The 22,972-nt window shown below is 51.6% G+C and overlaps 2 protein-coding genes across 8 annotated transcripts in view; both read left to right on the top strand.

The window, feature by feature from the left end:
• HAUS7 (HAUS augmin like complex subunit 7) overlaps positions 1-15,764 on the top strand; it is a 22,232-nt gene extending 6,468 nt beyond the window's left edge. The window contains exons 4-10 of one of the 5 annotated variants that reach the window (XR_007515900.1): positions 788-849; positions 2,060-2,151; positions 2,674-2,817; positions 2,912-3,008; positions 3,695-3,919; positions 13,683-14,262; positions 15,312-15,764. Coding sequence is in view for 4 of the 5 variants with exons in the window: in XM_049872441.1 (XP_049728398.1) it covers positions 788-849; positions 2,060-2,151; positions 2,674-2,817; positions 2,912-3,008; positions 3,695-3,919; positions 13,683-13,973 (911 nt within the window). In the remaining variant the exon portion in view is untranslated. Of the gene's footprint in view, positions 1-787; positions 850-2,059; positions 2,152-2,673; positions 2,818-2,911; positions 3,009-3,694; positions 3,920-4,852; positions 4,968-13,682; positions 14,340-15,311 lie in introns of those variants that run through there. The other 4 variants (XM_049872442.1, XM_049872441.1, XM_049872443.1 and 1 more) reach the window with 4 other exon arrangements.
• On the top strand, positions 14,478-19,158 carry TREX2 (three prime repair exonuclease 2). 3 transcript variants are annotated; one of them, XR_007515902.1, is made up of 5 exons: positions 14,478-15,400; positions 15,780-15,880; positions 16,386-17,224; positions 18,580-18,686; positions 18,950-19,158. XR_007515902.1 is itself a non-coding variant. In XM_049872446.1 (2 exons), the coding sequence occupies exon 2, from the start codon at positions 16,420-16,422 to the stop codon at positions 17,128-17,130; it is 711 nt and encodes a 236-aa protein (XP_049728403.1). In that variant the 5' UTR covers positions 15,695-15,880; positions 16,386-16,419; the 3' UTR covers positions 17,131-18,567. The 3 variants fall into 3 exon arrangements, 1 of the variants encoding a protein (XP_049728403.1); XR_007515901.1 differs by having other exon boundaries at positions 18,580-19,158; XM_049872446.1 differs by lacking the exons at positions 14,478-15,400; positions 18,580-18,686; positions 18,950-19,158 and having other exon boundaries at positions 15,695-15,880; positions 16,386-18,567.
• Positions 19,159-22,972: the final 3,814 nt, after the last annotated feature.

Here is a 22,972-nt window from a genome sequence, read left to right on the forward strand (position 1 = left end):
CTGGTGGTCCCAGGCATTTTTTGGTTTATAGATGCAACTTGACATGGCTCTTTTCCTTCTGTGTATTTCTCTGTCTCTGTGTCTCTTTTCCTGGTTTATAAGCACACTGCTCAGATGGGATTAGGGCCCACCTTACTCTTTAGGAAACACCGATGGCGTAGTAGTTCAGAGCTACATCTGCTAGCCAAACTACCAGCAGTTCGAATTCACCAGGCACTCCCTGGAAACTATGGGGCAGTTCTGCTCTGTCCTATAGGGTCGCTCTGAGTTGGAATTGACTCAGTGGCAACAGGTTTGGGTTTTTTTGTTCTGCTGCTATATGGCCTCATGTTAACTGAAAACATCCACGAAGACCCTATTTCCAAACAAGGGCACGTTCACAGCTACAAGGGTTAGGACATCAACATATCTTTTGTGGGGGGACACAATTCCATCCAGAACAGCCCCTGTCCCCTGCGAGCAGGGTGAGTGTCCTAGGGTTGCTGGCAAGATGACAGGAGAGGATAATGTGCACTGTCTTCAGGAGACCTAAGGATCTGAACCAGTATGAGCGATGGTTCCCTTGGCACATGTCCATGGCACCCTCACTGCCATTGGCTCCTCAGGGAGTTAGGTATGTGGAAGAGCGTCCCATTCCAGGCCTTATGGTACAGGCAAGAACACTGACACCCAGAGAGGGGGCGGTGCCCAGCCCGATGACTGGGGGGCACACACCACAAAGTGCTTTGGCCCCAGCACGCCTGGGTGGCATCCTCTCCGCAGTAACAGGATCTTTCTGCTCTGACAGAGATGGTGAAACTTGGCCATGAGCTGATGCTGTGTGGGCCAGATGACCAGGAGCTCGTGAAGGTGAGAGAGGACCCTTGTCTGTCACCTGTGAGACTCCTTGGGCTTGGGCACGCTTCCTCTAGATGTCCACGGCCTCCTGTCCCTTAGTCTTCAGGACAAGAACTAGTGGGATTCCCATGGGTAGACCCCCACCATCCTGGGGTGGTGGGGTCTGGTAGATGCGGGCCTCTGACCTAGAAGAAACAACCGAAAGGGCAGAATGCATCCCTGCTCAACCACCTCGTGTGCACCCTGCACTGGTAAGTACTTCACCTGCCAGTGATTGCCAGTCTTGGCAGTAGCTACTTGTCCTGTCCCCATTTCACAGTGGAGGTGACAAGCAACACGGTGGCAGAGCCATGCCTCAAAGCCAGGCCCCTGCCTCCCAAGCCCTCTGCCTACGGCTGCCGTCCAGGGGTGTCAATAGGGAGTCAGCCTACTCCTGCTATCAAAGAAACCCCCTCCCTGCCCTGAAGAGCTTTAAAAATATCTTCGAAATGTTTGTGGCTTCACAGGCAGTTTCATCACGCGTGCAGATTCATGTTAACCACCGTTACCACGGTCACAGTACAGTCCCTTGTGTTGCCCTTTTAGAGTCCGCTTCTGTGGGCTGTGGCTCCCATTTGAGTTTGGTTTCCACAGCCTTGGCTAATCTGATCCGCCCTGCACGTGCGCCACCCAGTGGTCAGGTTGGGACCTGGGCGTAGGTCTGTGCCCTGGCTTGGTAGTCAGTCTTTGGTATGCTAATCAAGATCCCATCCACAGGTTGGAGTGAGCCCAGGAGTTCCTAAGCAGATTTGTGGGGCGCTCTCAGGGTCGTCATGAGTCTCGATGGCCCTGGGTGGCTCTCCAGCTGATGGTACAGTGGTTAAGAGCCTGGCTGCTAACCAAACGGTTGGCAGTTTGAATCCACCAGCCGCTCCTTGGAAACCCTATGGGGCAGTTCTGCTCTGTCCTACAGGGTCACTATGAGTCGGAATCCACTCAGGGGCAGTGGGATTGGTTTTTTTTTTTTTCTCTCAAACTCTTCCCTCTCTGCTATCTCCTCAGTCCTTTCTGGTCCCCACCTCCATGACTGCCACAGCCACCTTTGCTGAGTCTCGCCCTTCGCAGCCAGCCCCAAGGCTACCTGGGCAGTCCCGGACACTGCTAGGTCTGGAGCCTGGGACTTGCTGCCCAGGGCCCTGCCTACCCCGGCCCTGGCACAGCCAGCCTTGCCTTCCGTCTGCAGGGCTGTGCCTGTGCTCAGAAACAGCTGCACTTCATGGACCAGATACTGGATGCCATTCAGAGCCTGAATATCGGCTACTCCAGTTGTTCCAGGTAAAGGGGCAGGTGGGCCTCGGCAGGATGGTGGAGATGGGGCCCTCAACCAGTCTTCTCTTGGCCTGCTGACATGGATCCCAGAGCCGGAGCTGAGGGAGCTGGAGGGTCTTGCTGAGCACCTGGTCCCACCACTGGGCAGGTCTCCAGGGTCTCACTTTCCAGACTGAGCCCAGGCAGGACACTGTCCTCTGGGGGCTCGTGGACTAGTCGAGAGCTGGGCAGTGTCAGAACCAGGTGTGCCTCCACCCAAGGGGACAGTTCACTGCCCATGGTCCTGGATGGTCCCTTTGATGGGGCAGGCAGGGTCCTAGGCAAGGAGGGAGCACTTGCGCTTAGCTCTAGACACTTAAGGAGGCAAACTGCAAGTGGCATGGCTGCGGGACTCTTGCGCCGGCCTCCCTGCATGGTCTCCTTTCGACTCTTGGCTCTTCCACATGGGCCAGGGGTCTAGGTAAGGGGGGGAAGCATGGGCCGTGGAGGCATGGTGTGGCCTGTGACGGTGTGGCCTGTGACTTGCAGCGTGGACCAGCACTTCAAGGACTTAAGGGACAAGAATGAGGCGCTGCTGGGAGATCTCTTCTCTGGCCCATACCTGCAGGCACTCCTGAACCCCGACTGTGACCCGTGGCCCCTGGATGTGCAGCCTCTCCTTGATCAGCAGAAGTACAGCCCGCTCCCTTCCGGGCCTGGCCCTGTGGTGGGGTTCCCTGGTGTCCAGGGCCACGTTGAGCCGACCAGGCCACCTTCTCTCCCACAGGGACAATCTTTACTCAGAGTCAGAAGAGGGGAAGGTGGAGGACTTGGTCAAGCAACTGCAGGAGAGTGCTGCCAAGCTCCAGGATCTCAGGGCAGAGGTGAGGGTGAGGTGGGCCTGCCTCCTTTGAAGATGCTTGGCCCTTGGCCTCGAGGCCAGCCAGCACCCGCTACGTGGCCTCGGGGCCTGGCTGGGAGTCCTAGGGCACAAGAGCAGTATCTGCCCCCTGCACAGGGATGTTGTGAGGCTTAAGTGTGGTGGCCTGGCCCTGGCAAGGTTCTAGAATGCAGTGGGTGCTCCGTACGTGGGAACTTTCACTGTTACCAAGAGAGCCCGACTGTGAGGGTGAGAGGTGAGCAACAAGGTTTCTCCCGGTGCCAGGGGAGTGGGTTCCAGGTCCACGTGGGAACGTTTTCCATGCTTTCCCCCACTTTCTCTCACGGGACCCTCCCAGCAGCTCCTGGACTGGCCTCCATATTTTACTGAGGAGGAAATTGAGGCCCAGAACAGTCAAGTGATTGGCTTCCGAAAGTAGCAGAGCTAAGATGGGGAGCCAGGCTGTCTTGCTGTAAACCCAGGGCTCTGTTGTGTGCTAGCTGCTCTCTTCCACCTCTTGTCTCTGTCTCCTATCTCATGTCTCCTCTTGCCTTACATCTTCCGGCTCTTGGGAGCTTTCTTCTCAGCCTGGCTGTTTCAGTCAGACGCTGCCCGGAGGTGGGAGGAAGGGGGTGGGTGCCCCGGGAGCAGGAGCAGGCAGGGAGCGTCCACCTCTGTTCTGCTTTGCAGTGCTTCCCTCAGCACAAGGAAGGGGCCTCTGTGGCCGGGGCCGACGCCACCACCTTGGACCAGAAGCTGCGCCTGGTCGTCTCCGACTTCCACCAGCTCATTGTGGCATTCCTCCAAGTCTACGACGATGAGCTGGGTGAGTGCTGTCGCCGTCCAGGCCCTGACCTCCATCCGTGCGGCCCCATCATCCAGGCCGTGTACCAGATTCTGACTTCCTGCTGCCAAGTAAGAAGACCCCTTTCCCTCCCCTTACGAGAGCTCAGGGGCAACCCCCAGTGGGGGACCTGAGGGCTGGGACTGCCAGCAGGCACTGTGGGGAGGGGCGTGTGTGCTGGGGATGGGGAAGCGGCCTCAAGTGGATTGTCCCACCCCAAGACCTCCAGGCCTTCAGCGGGTGTTTCTGGACCTACAGGCCCGGCCCCAGAGAGGTTCATGCATGGGCCAGCCTGGGCCTTTGGTGGCCGCATGGGCCTGCGGTCTTGGCCTCCACTTTCTGTCCCTTGTGTTAGTTTCACACTGTTTCTGCTAGACAGAGAAGCATCACCTGCCTGTGACCATGACCCAGATGAGACAAGACAGGGAGAAGCTGTAGCATGTGGCTGACCTGACTACATAAATATTTCCTTCTTTTGTTGTTCCTCATTTCAGATCCCCACATGCCAACCTAGAAAGAGGGTTTTGTTATGATTACATCTGCTCAGGGGGTTCCATGGTGTTTATTTTTGATTTTTTAATGCAACGATCGGCAGACGTGTCTGCTGAGAGTCCTACAACAGGGACGTTTTGAGCACAGCTTCCTCCCCTCAGAAAGGCCATTTATTTTAAGACAGTTATGTCCCCGCCCTGCCCTCTGCTTTGCTTAGGCTGGGGTGCGATGCAGTGTGGGCTGCTGCTGGGAAGTTACTGGTGCTGAGGCTTCAGTGTGGGGTGGGCACATGATGGCGCGGTGTCCCTGCTGGGCCAGGAGGAACGGGACTTAGGTGGAGACCCTGATGAATGGCCCCTCGACCTTGGCTGTCTGGGGATAACTTCTACAGGCTTGAGGGGGCTGGGAAGGGGAGTTTGGTGGGAAGCTGCAGATCACCTCTGTAGGTCAAAGTACCAGTGTTAATGCCCATGACCTTCCTCCTGTCCCCGCCCCCCCCACTTCTTTCCTAGCTGCTGAAAGCTGTCATCGAGGTCACTGATACATCTGTGAGCACTGTGAACACAGTGGCTAAGCATCACAGAGAACAGAGCTGCTGGGGTAGTGACAACTCCATGATGAGTCTAGGTACGGGGTTGCCCCTTCCTGCCTCTGAGGCCACCTACTTGGCCAAGGCCCTGCATTGTGCTTAGGCTCCTTGTTTTGTGCTTGACCAGGACTCAGAGAGCGCTGGGGGAGCAGCGGCTTACTTTCTTCCTCTTCTTTTTTGTTGTGGTAAAATATATCTAACATAAAATTTGCCATTTTAACCGTCTTTAAAGTGGATCATGCATTGGCTTTCATTACATTTATAGTGTTTTACAACCACCACCTCTACATCTGGAATTTCTCATTACCCCTTAAGCAATGACACCCCATTTCCCCTTCCCATCCTCTCATAACCACTGGTAGACTTTTGCCTCTATCTTTTTGGCAATTCCAGATATTTCGCATAAGTGGTATCATGCAGGCCTTTTGTGATCGACTGACTTCACTCAGTATCGTGGTTTCAGGGTTCTTCCGTGTGGGAGCATACATCAGGACTTTGTTTCTCTATGGCTGAGTAGTAGTCCATTGTATGTATGTACCACGTTTTGTTTATCCATTCATCTGTTGATGGGCATTGAGGTTGTTTCCACATTTTGGCAATTGTGAATAGCGCTGCAGTGAGCATTGGTGTACATGTCTCTGAGTCCCTGCTTTCAAGTCTCTTGGGTATTGTAAAAACGGTGGTGTGGGGACGTCCGACCTCCTCTAACTTCGCAAGAGGGAGAGAGCATCACCGTCGCCATCAGCCCAAAGCTGATTGCTATGAGGTGGAGGTCAGACATACCTCCTCTCTCTCCAGCCTTTTTCCCAATTCTGACACCAGCTTTCCCTCCCACAGCACTCTCTATTTCTCTACTGGGTTTGATAATTCATTGCAGCAGCCACACGGAACTCACAGACCATACTCACAGGGTTTATTAGGGAAGTAACAGGTTACAATTCAGGATCAGAAACAACTCAGGATACAGTCCTTCGGTCAGGACAGCTTCTTCTCAGCCGTGCCCACAGGCAGGCCTCTCTCTGGCCCTCAGCCCCTCAGCCTTGCCTCTGTCCTGCTCTGGTAAGTGTCGCAGAACTTTTTAGTTTCACCAACAAGTGCCAGAGGGTACCCCACTCTGCCGGTAAGCCTCGTCTTGAAGGCACTCAGCTCTCTCGCTCTGTGGATGGGCAAGCCCAGCTCTGCCAGCAAGTGCCCGGAGGCACCCCGCTCTGCCAGCAGGCCTCCTGCCCGAAGCTTCTCAGCTGTCTTGCGCGTCGGGTCAGCATACCTCCTGTAACTGCCTAGCTTGTGTCTGGACGGTGTTGTGTGTTAGGTTCTCTCTCCTTTCCTAAGTAACACTTCTTTTAATGCTTGAACACTAGTCCATTTGCCTAACGGATTTTCTGTTATCAAGCCTCTCTCTCACTTTCAGCATTTTTCTATTATGCACAATGCTGTTGCAGTATTTACTAGAGGGAAAAAAACCAGAACAATCTAAAGACTTAGCGTCGAGTGATGATTGGGTAAATAATGGTCTGTCTGCATGGCGCATAGTTTACGTTGTTGAAAGAGTTGGATGCAATAGGATTTTAATGACTGGAGAAAATCCATATCGTAAAATGGTAAAGGGAAAATGCTGGTTTAAAACTTCCGCATGCACTTCGACCTCACCTTTGAGAAGGAAAAAAAGCAATTGCGGAAGAAACTCTTGAAGGAAATGAGTCGGGTTTTTAGTAGTGGTTTTCTCTGCGTCGGAGTCCGAGGCGATCCCTTAACTCCCGGTGTAGTTTTCACGGTCTCTACAACAAACACGCATTACTTAGGCTAGTTTTTCCCCCTGGTTATCAAACTTTTAAAAAGGATGAGGTGAACTTGTTTGTACAAAACGTTTTTCCCCAGTTTAGATTACGTCCCTGGGCAGGTTTCCAGAGGGAGTGTCGCTGACAAGGATCATCGACCTTTTCAGAATGATTTCCATTTCACGGTGGTCTCCTGCCTTGGGTCTGATCATTTTCACGTTTTTGCTCTTATGGAAACCCTGGTTAGTGGTTAAGAGCTATGGCTGCTAACCAAAAGGTTGGCAATTCAAATCCACTAGCCACTCCTTGGAAACCCTACGGGGCACTTCTACTCTGTCCTCTTGGGTCGCTATGAGTCGGGACCGACTCAACGGCAACAGGTTTTTGGTTTGGTGGCCTCCTCCATTGAGTTTTATCATTTTACTGTTTTTGCTATTGGACAGGAACACAATTATATCTTAATTTGGTTTTAAACTTTTTTTTCTGAATAAGTTATGGTAGAAATATGCATTCAGAAAACTTTTTTCTTTTTTTTTTTTTTTTTTAAAGAAAAATAACATTTAGTGAGGAGTCTCAGCTCACAGGGCAATAAGCATGAAAGAGTTTGATCTTTTTGCCCCATTCACAAACTGTGCTATGTCAAGACGCCTGAATGTGCAGTTCAGATGCTTTAAAGTGAGGTAACTCCTGTCCTGACTTTCGTGATAATTCTTTCTTTGCCTTTTCATTAAATTTCCCTGTGTAATAGAGTTTAATTTAGCCTATTATTTCATTTCATTTGAATGGGAAGATACCGTATGTATCCTCTGTGTCTTGCTTCTTTTGCTCAGTGTTATTTTTTTGAGATTCATCTGTGTTGTGTATAGCTGTAATTTGTTCATTTTCATTGCCATGTAGCAAGGGTACCCCACTCAGTGCCCTCGAGTCGATTCCGACTCATAGCAAGGGTAGGCAAACTTTTTTCTGGAAAGGGCCAGATAGTAAATATCTTAGGCTCTCCAGGCGTCATGCTCGCTGTTCCAAGCACTCAGCTCTGCTGTTGTAGCACGGAAACAGCCATAGACAACATGTAAATGAATGAGCCTGGCTGTTTCAATAAAAATTTATTTACAAAAATAGGTGGTGGGCCGAAGTTTGCCAACCCCTGTCATGTAGTATTCCATTGTATGACTGCACTCCACTTTTCCATTCTGCTGTTGGTGGACACATGGGTTGTTCCAGTTTTGGGCTGCTGTAAACATCCTTGAACACGTATCCTTGTGCTCGTCTGTACAAGTTTCCTTTTGTCCTAAATTTTAGTTATTTTGTTGTTGTTTTTGAGAATATACACAGCAAAACATGTGCACCAATTCAGCAGTTTGTACATGTACAGTTTGCTGACACTGATTACATTTTTCTAGTTGTGCAACCATTCTCGCCCTCCTTTCCTCAGTTGTTCCTCCCTCATTAACATAAACTACTGATTCCTGAGGTTCCTATCTAATCTTTTTAGTTGCTGTCATCAATCTTATGACATACAGATTGTTCTTAAAAGAGCATAATGCACAAGGCAGACCTTTTTTTTACTAGTTAAGCTAAACTGTTGTTTGGTTTTAAGAAGACTGCAAGGGATATTTTTTGGTTTAAGGCTTAAAGGTTATCTTAGGGCAATAGTTTTAGGGGTTCATCCAGCCTCCGTGGCTCCAGAAAGTCTAGAGTCCATGAGAATGTGAAAATCTGTTCTGCATTTTCCCCCTTTTGATCAGGAGTCTGCTGTGATGTGCAAGTTTCTTTAGGCTGTCTCCCTAGGAGTAGAATTATTGAGTCATGGGGTGAGTATACAATTTTTTCTATGTTAATCAATAAATACTACCATGTCGTCCATCCCTTCCACATACACACACACCCAGTAGTGTATGAGACGTCTCGTTGCTCCACAGCCCCATCAACACTTGGTATGGTCAGACTTTCTCATTGAGGCCAATTTGGTAAGTGTGCAGTGGTATTTCACTACATTTTTATTTTACATTTCTGTCATTATTCGCAAGGTTGCACCTCTTCATACATTTATTGATTGTTGACCTTTTCTCTTTTGTGAACTGCCTGTTTCAATCATGCTCATTTTTCTCTTGGGTTGCTTGTCTTTTTCTCACTGATTTGTAAACCCCCCCCCCCTTTTTAAAAAATTTTTATTGTGCTTTAAGTGAAAGTTTACAAATCAAGTCAATCTCTCATACAAAAACTTATATACACCTTGCTTTGTACTCCTAGTTGCTCTCCCCTTAATGAGACAGCGCACTCCTCCTCTCCACCCTGTATTCCCCGTGTACATTCAGCCAGCCTCTGTCCCCCTGTGCCTTCTCATCTCACGTCCAGGCAGGAGCTGCCCACTTAGTCCCATGTGTCTACCTGAGCCAAGAAGCTCACTCCTCACTTGTATCATTTTCTGTTCTATAGTCCAGTCCAATCCCTGTCCGAAGAGTTGGCTTTGGGAATGGTTCCTGTCTTGGGCTAACAGAAGGTCTGGGGACCATGACCTCTGGGGTCCTTCTAGTTTCAGTCAGACCATTAAGTCTGGTCTTTTTACGAGAATTTGGGGTCTGCATCCCACTGCTGTCCTGCTCCCTCAGGGGTTCTCTGCTGTGTTCCCTGTCAGGGCAGTCATTGGTTGTAGCCCAGCACCTTCTAATTCTTTTGGTTTCAGGCTGATGAAGACTCTGGTTTATGTGGCCCTTTCTGCCTCTTGGGCTTATAATTACCTTGAGTAATTTGTGGCCCTTTTTATCTTCTGGATGCAAGTCCTTTGATGCTCACTGTAGTGCAGAGCTCTTCTTCCACTGTGTGGACTTTATTTTCATACCTTTTATGTGGCCTTTGAATATACAGTAGCTTTTAATTGAAATGTAGTTAAGTTTATCCATCATTTTTCATGGATAGTGCTTTTTGTGTCTTACTGAAGAAATATTTCTCTTCTCCAACATCATGAAGAAATAGTCTCATATATTACCTTCCAAAAGATTTATAGGATTACCTTTTACACTTAGGTCATTAGTCTGCCCATAATTTATTTGTGTGTGTGTGTGAGGAAGGTCCAATTTCATTTTATTCTGTGTGAATACACAATTGTCTCAGTGCCATTTCTTGGAAATCCCTTTTCCTCCCATTGATCTACCGTATCTTCACGTCTGTGTTCACATAACGTGGGCTTCTGGGTTCTCTATTCTGTTCTATTTTTCCTTTTTTCTAACCCTGTATCAATACCACACTTCTGGAGGTTAGAAAAGAAACAGCAAAATAAACCGAAAGAAAGGGGGTAAAGGCAGTCTTTCCATCTTTTTTTTTCTTTTAAGGATATTTTTATTGAGGTATAATTCACACACTCTAAAATTCAGCCTTTTAGAGTATACAATTCAGTGGTTTTTAGTATACAGTTGTGCACCCATCACCAGTATCAAGTTTGAGAATATTTTCATCAGATTCATACTTTGTACATTCCAGGTTCTGATTATTAATGGATGTTTGCAGCTGTTTCTTCTCATTTTGAGTCGTGCCACATCAGCAAATGAAGGTCTCGAAAGCTTTACTCCATCCACGTCGTTAAGGTCGACTCTACTTTGAGGAGGCAGCTCTTCCCCAGTCATCTTTTGAGTGCCTTCCAACCTGGGGGGCTCATCTTCCAGCGCTGTATCAGAAAATGTTCCAGTGCTATTCATAAGGTTTTCACTGGCGAATGCTTTTCAGAAGTAGGCTACCAGTCCTTCTTCCTAGTCTGTCTTAGTCTGGAAGCTCAGCTGAAGCCTGTCCTCCATGGGTGACCCTACTGGTATCTGAATACCGGTGGCAGAGCTTCCAGCATCACAGCAACACACAAGTCCCCACGGTACAACAAAGTGATGGATGCATGGGGGTTCATATAAATGGAATAATATGATATGTGGTCCATGCCATAGCATGTATCAGTAGTTTATTCCTTTTTATGCTTGCATGATATTCCCTTGTGTGGATAGACCGCATTTTGTTTATCCATTCATCAGTTGGTGGACATCTGGGTTGTTTCACCTTTTGGTTATTGTGAATAGGGCTGCCATGAACCTTCATGTACAGGTTTTTATGTGAACATATATTTTCAGTTCTCTTGTATATATACCTAGGAGTAGAACTGCTGGGTCATATGGTGGCTCTGTTGAACATTTTGAGAAGCTACCAGGCTGTTTTATCCATTATACCAGTCTCTGTCTTTCGGTTGGATTGAATATGTTTAATGTAAATATGGATGAGGTAGGCTTTGTCTGCCATTTTATTCTTTGTTTTCTTTGTGTCGTATGTCTTTTTTAGTCCTCTGTTTCTGTATTACTGCCTTCTTTATTGTTAGTTAGATTATTTTCTAGTGTACCATTCTTTTACTCAATTTTGGGGGGTTATTTTCTTAGTGGTTGCCCTAGGGATTACAATTAACATCTTAATTTAAAACAATCTAGTTTACCTTCAATAGCATAGAGCATCTCTGCTCCTGTGCACTTCCTTTCCCCTCTTATGTTGTTGTCACACATTACATGTTTTTATATTTTATACACAACTGTAGATTTATAGTTATTTTTATGCATTTGTCCTTTAAATCATGCAGGAAATCAAAAGTGGAATTACAAACCTAAAATTCTGTAATACTGACTTTTATATTTACCTGTGTAGTTGCTTTTTCTGGAGAATGTCTTACTATCTTCTTTATTCTTGAGGGATACTTTTGTTAGATATAGAATTCTTAGTTGACAGGATTTTTTTCCAGCCATTTAAATATGTCATCCCACTGCGACCTGGCCTCCATGGCTTCTGATGAGAAGTCAGCTGTTAATCTTATTGAGGATCACTTCTCTCTGATTGCTTTCAAGATTCTCTCTGGTTTTGGCTTTCGACAGTTTGATGATAATATGTCTCGGTGTGGATCTCTTTGGGTTTATCCTGCTTGGTGTTTGTTAAGCTTCTCGGATGTGTGGATTCGTGTCTTTTATTAACACTCAGCCAGGCAGTTGATACCTCCATCATTGCCTTCACTTCCTGCTTGTGCAGAGCCTCCAAGTCAGCCAGAGGTGAGAGCTTAGGGCCTTCTCAGGTCTTTCCTGACCACGTGCACAGCCTTCTAGAGCCTCAGGAATATGTTGGAAATTTTCAAAGTCCTTAACCCATTGCCGTCGTGTCGATTCTGACTCATAGCAACCCTGTAGGACAGAGTAGAACTGCCCCATAGGATTTCCAAGGCTGTAAATCTTTATATAAGTCAACTGTCACATCTTTCTCCTGTGGAAAGGCTGGTGGGTTTGAACTGCTGACCTTTCGGTTAGCAGCCAAGCGCTTTAACCACTGCACCACCAGGGCTCTCAAAGTCCTTGTTGTTGTTGTTGTTAGGTGCCATTGAGTCGGCTCCGACTCATAGCGACCCTACGCACAACAGAACGAAACACTGCCCGGTCCTGCGCCATCCTTACAATCGTCGTTATGCTTGAGCCACTGTGTTGCAGCCACTGCATCAGTCCACCTCGTTGAGGGTCTTCCTCTTTTCTGCTGACCCTGTACTCTGTACTCTGACCCTGTACTCTGCCAAGCATGATGTCCTTCTCCAGGGACGTCAAAGTCCTTAGGGACATCTTATTCTGCAGTCTTTCCTCTCCAGCTTTTCTGTTGTTTGCTGCAATCGTTATCATTTTCCTCAGGCAGGAGTAACTAAAACATTTGCCTGTAAATGTTTTCAATAAATGCACTCCCTTCTCTGTAATGACTTTAGATCACATGGCCTCTGGGCCTTCCCTATGGAGGAATGTCTTTGGATGCCCTCTCCCTGCGCTCCAGCCATCTTCCCAGGTGCTGGTCTCCATGCTGCTCTTTGCCTGCCCACACACACCTGTCACATGTATCCCAAGTACCCAGAAGCCTGCTTTCTTTCTGATCGCTTCACAACATTTTAATGTTTACTGTAATGTTTCTCCTAATGACCACTGTCGCTGTGACTTTTACCACCAGTGTATATAATTGCTCTTAATAAGATACTTACCATTCATGCACTCTTAATAGTTATTATTAATATTTGTAACAGGGTGCCATGTCACCTGTGACTGGTGTCAAATTGTGCTTTTCTGACAGACACCATTCATGTCAGGGCTGGATTAACCCCCAGTCCCTCCCTCCCTCCTCCCTCCTTTCCCCCCTTGATCTTTGCTCACCCTTAAGCTCTGGCTGCCTCAGTGGGTCTGGAGACTTGTAGGAAGAAGGTGGTGCTAGCTTTCTACAGGGTAGGGGTGGCCTCCCAGTTCCTCCTGCCTCACGTCTACTCTGGGCAGCTTCCTGATTCTGTTTGACTTGAATTCTTGGACTATAGACTCGCCCAGACTGATGGGTGAGCCCTAAATTCCCACTGAAGGCAACCAGAATGGTCCTTCACCTTTGCGTGTTTCCCTACTGGACAGTGAGGGGCTGGGCCTTGTGGTGGACACATTTAGAACATGCAGAGACTTTCTAATGCCAAGGCAGGGGGGTGAATGTCTGGGAGGAGGACAGTTGTCCAAGACCTCGCCTGCTCCTTCCTGAAGGAGACAGAGGAGCTGAATGGGCAGCTGGGGGAAGCACACCTGTGTGATTAGTCTGGTTAGGCTATAACAAACGGCAAAACCCAACCAACCCTACTCACCACGGGCTGCCTCCCCTAGGCCCTGATGGGCAGGGTGATGGGCGGAGACGGCCCAGTGAGAGGAATGGTCTCAGTGCAGCACAGGACCCGTGGAGCTGGTGGCCCAGCCCCTGGGCATCACACCCGGTGTGCTCCAGCCTCCTGCCCCAGCACAGCCCCCAGGCTCGGCATTTCTGGGTCTCAGTGGGATTTTGGCCACCAGACCATGGGAGCTGGAAGAGAATGGGGGGTGGGTGGGTATGGGGCTTTGCTGGGAGCACAGGGGGTGTGGCATAGGCCTCTGGACTCATGCAGCTTTTTGCGTTTATTTTTCTCCGCAGCCACCAAAATGGAAGAACTCACACAGAAATATAAGCCCTGCAACGAGGCTCTGCAGAAAGGCCCCAACTAGGACTAGGCAGGAGTGCTGGAGGCAGGCTGTGGAGCAGGAGGAGCAGCTGCAGCCCGCACGTTGTTCTCCACCGGGGCCCAGTGTGGAGTGCCTGGAGCCTTTACTCCTTCAAGGGGAGGGAGTGGGGAGGAGGAGGGCAGAGGTGGGAGAGAAAGGAAACCTCCAGTTCTATAGACGTCACCTCCACTTGCTTTTTTGCTTCTTTTCTGTTGCTCCGTGACTTTTGCCTCCCTCTGCTGGCCACCAGCTGCCAGCCCTCCCTCCCTCTCCCCCCGGTTATCCCCAGGCCAGGCCTGGCTGGGACGCTCTGGCCCCGCTAGCATCCCCGTTCCTCCCCTCCCTGTCCCAGGAGGTGCCTGCATGCCAGGCCCAGCAGTCTCTGGGCCAACTCCGCTCCCACTCCACAGCCTCTGCTGGCCTCAAGGAGGGCTCCTCACACATAGCCCCTCGACCCAGCCCTCCCTGCAGCACCTGTGGCGCCCTGGGGACAGCTGCTGGCACCTACTTGGGTGAGGCTCTGGGCAGGACCGCTTCCTCCTCTTCCTCCTTCCCCAGGGCCCTCAGCACCAGGTGGGAAATTCTTGGCTGTAGCCTGACTGGTTGTCCAGGAAGCTCCTCTCTCAACTTCCCAGGTGACCCAGTATCTCCATGAGCAGTGTCCCTGTCACAGCCACCTCCCTCCCTTCAAGCATGGGAACAGGCACAACTGGTGGGGCCGCTGCCTTCCTGGGCTCAGGCCTTTGGCCTGGAGCCTTGGGGGACTTCCTCGAAGGGGGTAGGGGGCAGGGGCTTTGCTTCCAGACACTTGCTCCCTCAGCCCACAGGCATCCTAACGGCCAGCCTCACCACTTGCTCTGCCCACTTGGCCCGGCTCCCAGCACCTTCCACCTCTGTGTCTCCAAATTCCCTTGGTGGGTCCTCAAAAGAGGAGGCCTAAGGCGCCCCCACCTGCTGTCCCATGAGGTGGGAAGGCAGGCAGGTGTGGCCACCATTGTCCAGGTACGCCAACAGCCTCAGGGGCCAAGGGCCTGTGAGGGCCCCCACCACCAAGTGCTGGTGCTGTTTTCTCAAGAATGAGGCTGCCAGGAGGCCATCCAGCTACTAGGCCAGGGACACCTGACTGGGCCCAGGGAGCCCCCAACTTTCCAGCCTTGCCTCACATGCTCCCTGCAGGCCACTTGGGGCCCCCACAGGGCCATTTGCAGGTGTCTGTGGGCTTGGGTGGAGCCCTGATGGTGCAGTGGTTAAGAGCTACAGCTGCTAACAAAAGGTCGGCAGTTGGAATCCGCCAGGTGCTCCTTGGAAACCCTATGGGGCAGTTCTACTCTGTCCTGTAGGGTTGCCGTGAGTCAGAATCAACTCCACGGCAATGGGTTTTTGGTTTGGGGTCTTGGGCATCAGCTTGGTGGGTGGACAGATCTCCAGGCTCAGTCATCTGCCATCCCATCTTGACCGCCTGTTCCCGGGCTCACACTGCTTGTCCGTCCACCTGCCCATCATCTGTCCAGCACCTGGGAAGAAACTGTTCAGCTACCTATCCCTCCTTCCCTCCTTGCAGCCCCTGCTAATGGCTTATTAGACATGATGGGTCATTACACTCTTGATGACAGATATCACCTCTGTCCTGGTCGAAGATGAGCCCTGAAGGTGGGTGAGCCGCCCCAGGCTACCTTCAATCACTGGGTGACACTAGAGTGTGCCCCTTCTCCTTCACGGACTGAACCCATTTCAGTCTGATGCCCCATGACAGCAGAAACTGAGGCCTGGGAAGGTGGAGCTGGGCAGAGGGTACAGCCTCCCTGGAGGCTTGTGGTTCCTCCTGTACCTGTGATGACACGTTCCTGCACCTATGGTGGCGTGTGTCAGGGGCCTGTGTGGCCTGGGAGCCAGCTCCTTGCTTTGTAAACGTGGGGTGTGTGTGTCCCAGTGGCTGTGAGCAAGTGAGGGGGTGAGTGAGCGAGGGGGCGGCGAGCCGGCCACACTGGTCCTGCGGCCTCAGCCTGGTCGCCTGGTCGTTGCCCAACAGGCCGCTGGGGGCGGGCCTCAGCCGCTGATTAAAGGCCGCCTGGAGCAGCCTGCAGGAGACAGGTGCTCAGCAGCCAAGAAGCCAGCCGGTGCTCACCCCAGGTAAGCGAGGACAGGCCACCCCAAGCTCGAGCCCAGAGGCGGCAGTGGTGAGGTTGGGGCTGGCCCCCGTAGGCCGGGGAAAAGGTACGGGAGGCTGAGGGCCAGAGTCACAGCCTGGCTCTCTCAGGCCCTAGCCCTAGGGGTGGAAAGTCAGGGTCCGTGCCTGAGGCTCCCAGTCAAGTCTCAGTACCATTCCCTGGGCTGCACCAGGGTGGGGACCACAAGAAGAAAAGGCCTTGCCTCCCAAAGTGCCCAGTGGGGGTCCTGATGCAGAGCGGGTGCCAAGCAAGAGGCAGAGGCCTCTAGTGTCTGGGGAAGTCAGGCCTGCCTTTTGCTGTTGGTCAGCGTCCTCAGGGACAGAGTGGAGGAAGTGGCAAGCCCCTGAGAGGCCCCATCTTGGACAGAAGTAGCGTCCCCGCCAAAAGTCCCATTGTTTCAGCTGTGGGTGCCAGGCCCAAGCTTCTCTATCTCTAGCCCTTGGGCTTAGTGCCTTTTGCTCTGGCAGCTTTAGACCTCCCTATCCCCTTGAGCACATCGCCATGTCTGAGGCACCCCGGGCTGAGACCTTTGTCTTCATGGACCTGGAAGCCACCGGGCTTCCGAATGTGGATCCTGAGATTGCTGAGATATCCCTGTTTGCCGTCCACCGCTCTTCACTGGAGAACCCACAGCTCGATGAGGTGGGCACCCCTGTGCTGCCCCGGGTCCTGGACAAGCTCACCCTGTGCATGAGCCCAGAGCACCCCTTCACTGCCAAGGCCAGCGAGATCACAGGCCTGAGCAGTGAGGGCCTGGCACAGTGCCGGAAGGCCGGCTTTGATGGTGCAGTGGTACGGACACTGCAGGCCTTCCTGAGCCGCCAGGAGGGCCCCCTCTGCCTTGTGGCCCATAACGGCTTCGATTACGACTTCCCCCTGCTTTGCACAGAGCTGCAACGCCTGGGTGCCCACCTGCCCCCAGACACTGTCTGCCTGGATACACTGCCCGCACTTCGGGGCCTGGACCGTGCTCACAGCCACGGCACCCGCGCCCAGGGCCGCAAAGGCTATAGCCTGGGCAGCCTCTTCCGCCGCTATTTCCAGGCTGAGCCAAGCGCCGCCCACTCGGCTGAGGGCGATGTGCACACGCTGCTCATGGTCTTCCTACACCGCGCGGCTGAGCTGCTCACCTGGGCGGATGAGCAGGCCCGCAGCTGGACCCACATCGAGCCCATGTACACCCCACCTGAGGTCCCGAGCCTCGAGGCCTAAGCAGCTGCCTGAAACACGAGAGCCAGCTGCCCACGCCTGGACCAGCTGACAAGCCCTTTGCAACCCCAGCCAGCCTCAATACTTGACTCACTGGGTGGGTGACACCAAGTGGGTCCCAGTTCACTCGGCAGCCATGCCCCTTACCTGGCTCTTCTGGCTGGGCAGCCCAGGCTTCCCCGGGTCCTAGAGCCCCACTCCTACCCCATGCCCACTCCCCTGGCCGACCTGGGTGCTGGAACGTCTTGGCTGTGGCGCTACGGGGCTCCTGCCTCTCGCCCTGTCTCAATAAACATCGCAACCGACACCCGCCTCACTTCCCCACTCTCCAGCAGCACCTCGTTGCTGCCCCCATTGTATCCTTGTGGTCAACTCATGGCAGAGTGAGGAGACCACGGCCTGGGCAGTCCTGAGTCACAGCCACCCCCAGACTTGGGCCCACCAGTGGCTCCCCCATGTCCTCAAGGTGGGCCCAAGTCTGTGCCCAGGGAGGAGAGGAGAGAGCTGCCTCTGGCTGGAGCACCAGCACACAGCTCCGCCCCAGCTTGTTGGCTCCACCCAGAAGGCCTGGCCCTCCCTGGAAAGCAGTGCAGCGGCCAGCAGCCCCGGGGTGCTCCTGAAAAAGGGAGTCCCCCACACACTCTGCAGGCACACACATTACAGGGCCCTCAAAGGAGTGTCCCATCATACAGGGTGCTATGGGGGCCTCCAGGCAAACAGAGGAGCAGAAGAGAGATGGGCGGCTGCACAGGGAGGCCAGACCCAGGCGGGGGTCCACCCTGGGCCTCATCTCCCTCCCAAGTGGCCCTGGCAGGCCTGGCTGGGCTGAGAGGCTGCTTGGGAGGTGGCATCTCCTTGCCAGGTGGCCGGGACAGGCCTTCAGGAGCTGGGACTTAGCCCTGGTACCCCGCCCTGAGGTGCTGCCAGCCTCGTGGGAGGCAGACCGGGGAAGGAGGGGGTGGGGTGACCACTCCTGCAGACTGACTCTTGGCAAAGCCCCGAACCAGCTGGGCCCGTTCAGGGAACCCTAAGTAGGTCAAGATGATGAGAGCAGCTTAGATGCGCAGGCTGGCGGAAGGGTGAGGGCCTGGGGCCACCACCCATGCCAAGCAGGGGAGGGGCACTATCTGGTTATGTTTTTAAATATCTACCAGTCAGACTATGTAGACAATGGGTGGGGTGGCAGCCAAGGGCAGAATGACAGAGTTGGGGGACAGATGGGTGGCGCAATGGCCCGCAGGTGGCTAGTTGGGGAGCTTGGCCAGAGCCCAGCTTCCCGAGGAGGGTTGCTTCAGTCCCCACCCTGGGAGAGTGCCCACCTGGCCAGGGCTGGCTGAGCAGGGATGGGGCTTCAGGCCAGGACCCTCCACCAGACAGGAGCAGAAAGAGTGGGGGACACTCAAGAATCAAGACTGCCAGTGCCACTCCAATCCCTTCCTGCCTGTGTCTCAGTTCCCAGCAGGAACAAGTCTTTCTCATCTGGCTGGTCAGATCCAGGGCGGGAGCCTTGGCCAGCACGTGAGGAGTTTGAAACCCTGGCCTGGCCGCCAAATCGCTGGGTAGGTGACACCAACTGGGTCCCTTACCCCTTGGCCGCCAGGCTCAGACAGACAGGTGGACGGCCTCAACAGTCGATCTGTGGCCTTTGGGCCCAGGTGCTGCTCCTCACCACTCCGGGCTCACCTGCCCCATGGTGGCCTGACCTCTGGCACCTCCCTGAGTCCGTGCTCCAACTGGCCAGGCCAAGCACTTGGGTTCCACTCTGGGCAGACAGGCCGGGGCTTGTCCCACTGCTGAGGAATGTTTAACACTGGCTTTGCAGGAAAAGAAATGTGTGTCTTAAGTCAGTCTCTTCTGAGATATAAGAGATTAAACAAGCGAGTAATAGAAGCGGAGACGGGAAAAGAGAAGCTCAAAGAGACAAGGACTTTCCCTCAGAGTGCACAGAAAAAGAAAGCCTTCCCCTAAAGCCAGCACCCTGAATTCAGACTTCAAGCCTCTTAGAATATGAAAAAATAAATTTCTGTTTGTTAAAGCCATCCACTTGTGGTATTCCTGTTATAGCAACACTAGATAACTAAGACAGTGTGTCTAACAGTTGGCTTGTGAAATTCCTGAAAATTTAAGACCTATTCCCCAAAACCAAACCAACCCATTGCTGTTGAGTCGATTCTGACTCACAGCAACCCTACAGGATAGAGTGGAACTGGCTAAAATGGAAAGACAGCCCATACCAAGTGTTGGCAAGAATATATGACTGGTGGGAAAATAAAATGGTACCACCACTTGAGAACAGTTTGGCAGTATCTTTAAAGTTAAACATATACCTACCCTATCATCCAACTATCACACGTTTCCAGTCTTTACCCAAGAGAAACGAATTCATACGTCCACACAGAGACTCGGAACGGACTGTTCAGGCAGCTTTATTCGCATAATAGCCCCATGTGGTCCAGTACCCTGCAGACGCCTGCTCAGCCACAAAACGAAGTGAACTGTTGATACCTGCAACGACCTGGATGCGTCTCAGAGCAATTCTGCTGAGTGAAGGGAGCCAGACACAGTAGAGCTGCAATGTGTCCCTGACCTCCCTGGGCTCGTTCCTGGCTGGCCAGCTGCCTCTCATCAAGATGCGTTGCCAACTGATGGGCCACATCAGGCCACGAGGGGCGTTGGCCAATGGGGAGGCAGCCGTGATTATGAGAGCGTACCTGGGGGACATAAATCAACTGGAAAAGGAATTATCCATGGAGAGGGACAGATAATAGAATAAAAAGGCCATGAGTATTGCCAGTGTGTCTTTGTGCAGGAGGCGATGTGACGAGGGCAAAGTCTGAATCAGGCCGTGTGGAGCTGGAGCAGAAAGCTGGAGAGATGAAATGGGCTGCTCCACTTGCCGTTGTCCGGGCGGAAACAGCTGGAGGGTTGCAGGTTTTGTAAGTAAGGCCTGCCCCTGGTAAAGGATCCAGGCAATACCGCCAGCCTGCGGAGTTTCATGGGAAGGCTCCTCCCCTGCAAGCGCTGTCAGCATCACCGTGACCTGGTTTCCCGGCACCTCAGCCCATGTACTCGTATAGTACAGTCCCCCACATACCTCCACCTGCAGCCCCACATACACACCCCCCACACATACACCTCCCATGCCTACGCCCCACCCCCCAAGCACCTCCGCACTCACACACGCACATACACTCCCTACTCGCACCCATTCACACACTCCCCACATACGCACCGTCCCACCTCCCCACATACACCCTCCTCTCACCCGTGCACCCACCCACATGGCCACAAACACCCCCCCATTCACACACACACCTCACTCACACACTCACTTATGATTTTGCAGACGGGATCTTATTAAATGTTAATTTTAAAAACTCACAAACACATTTTTGTTTAGAAGTCTTTTTATAGTCAATCCCCCCCGGGTTTTCAAATGTATTGACATAATTTTTTCCATTTCTGCTGTATATGTACACTAATTGTGTATAGTTTTGTCATGTCTCTCCTTTTTCCTTAACAAGGATTATGAGGTTTATACATTTCATTGGTCTTTTCAAAGAAAAAAAACAAGAATTTATCTTCTCTCCTCAGTGGCGTCACTAGGGTTGGTGTCACCCAGTGTGGTAACTCATGGTCTCACCCCCCCATGCCAATTACCACAATATTATAGCCGAAACACCAAAAGATCTGACAAAATCAGCCACCGTAAAACAGCAGCAACAAAGAAAACACCACCAGCTCCGAAAACACCATCACATGCTTGTACCACGTGCAGAAGAAACCAGGTGATTTGAATCGTCATTGTCACTGGATAATAATGACAGCTCTGACCAGAGCACATTAGAAGAAAAAAGGTTCAAAAAGTAAATAAGCATAGAGTTTTAGCCTCGTACGTATCTTGATACATGGAAGCTGGGCTTATGAAGAATATTTTTGTTGTTAGAACTAACTACAGCAGAAATAATAAATTTCTGTTGAAATACTGCACAAAAATTTTATACACAGTCATTTTGGTGTCACTCCCTCTGACAGTGTCACCCTATGCGGCAGGCACCACCCTGGTGACTCCATTGTCTCTCCTTTTTTTTTTTTTCCAGCTTCATTAACTTCAGCTTTTGTCTTTATTAATCTCACCTATTTTCTTTTTTTGAATTTCCTAAGATGAAGACTAGCTTTCTTTGCCACCTGCCTTTTTTGGATGATTAAGGCACCCATTCAAAGGGCCTCAAGTTGGCTGCGACTCATGGCGACCCCAGTTACAACGGAAGGAAAGTTTGCCTGGTCCCACGCCACCTTCGTGATTGCCGGTGGGCGGTGGTGTTGCTTTACAGACAGTTGGTGATTTCGCTTTGGATTCCCTCCCCGATCCAGTTGCACAGTAGAGTACATCTGAATTTCCGGGAACTTAAGATTTTGTACCACCTTCTATAATGAATCTCTAATTGTCTTGAATAAAAATCTGAGGATGTGTTGTTTAAAGTATCTTTTCAAATTAAGATCGTTTGGGGGCCACATGCATAAATAACTTTTGTAAATGTTCCGCAGACTGAAACTGTGCAGAGCTCGCTCCTTAAGCGCTGTGGGCTTTTCTAGATATCTCTGAAACCTGGCTTGACAATTGTATTATCAAGTCTTTTATGTTTTCACTTGTTTTTCATCTACTACATCCGTCTAATTCTATGACGTTATTCAAAACTCCCACCAGACGTGCAGTTACCAGGGTCTTCTTGCACGCCTAACAGTTTGTCTGTATACTTTTAGTAGCCGTGTCCCTGCTTGCATCTCTGTTCTCTGGGCTTTTTCACAGAGCACCTGCCCAACCATGCCATCGGTGTCTGCTTAGAGTCACCTGCACTTTGCAGGGCCAACCCCACCACTGTTTCCTCTGCCTCTGTCTCCATCTTTCCTGTCCTGACGTCTCCACTCTGTCTCAGGTGTTGTTTGGCCAGATTCCTGTTTCTAGGAGATTTTCTTCTAGTAGATAAGATTTTCTGAATTCTCATTTTCCTTCCCCTGCTGGTCAGCCAACGTTCCCCAGCTTCCAGCTTCCGGAGTTGCGCGGAGAGGCTGGGCCACTCTGAATTCTTTTTTGTCTGAAAGTAGATGCTCTGCTTAGCCTAGGAGCTCTGGGAGCTTTGTCGTCTAAGGAGGTTGGTTTTCCTCAATCCAGGTGCCTCCCTTTTCAAGCCTCTCAATCATTTCCGTTATCATTTCTATCCGCTCTCAGGACCTAGCCCTGGCTGCTTGAGCGGGCCAGTTCCAGATGAGGCCCCAGCCTCCAAGCAGTGAGGGCTCTGCCTGTCTGGGGGCCGGGGGACCAGGGAGGCCAGGAGGGTGGTCAGTGAGTGGAACCAGGGGCCACACTCTTTCTAAGTCCTCCAGCTCAGACTCCTCCCTCTGTCCAAGGCCCTGCTCCCAACCTCCAGACTCCTCCCCACAAAGCCTGAGATGGGTGATTAGTGAAGAAGCGTGACTCAGGCTGTGATGTACATCGCACAGGCTAGGGAGATGCCCTAGCCAGGCAGATCCACTCTGTCTTACCCACGCTCCCAGGTAAACTCAGTTGCCTGGTAATCAGGCAAATGCCGCTCAGAGCCGGATGGCTAGATTCTCTGGGAGAGGGGAGCTTACACTGCAGAGGTGGTTCAGAAAACACTCCAAGGCCAGAGGGCTGGCTGAAGGCTCCTGTGCCTTTCAGTGGGTCTACAGACATCCTGCAGGGCCAGAGGAAGCCTCCCCAGTGCTGGTTTTCTCATGGAACCATTCCAAGAGATGGGGGGAGAACGGCTCTTCCCTTTTGGTACTAGGGACAGTTCAATTCTAAAACATTGGATTTGCCCGT

The sequence above is a fragment of the Elephas maximus genome, chromosome X (genome assembly GCF_024166365.1).
Source record: "Elephas maximus indicus isolate mEleMax1 chromosome X, mEleMax1 primary haplotype, whole genome shotgun sequence".
NCBI lineage: Eukaryota > Metazoa > Chordata > Mammalia > Proboscidea > Elephantidae > Elephas > Elephas maximus.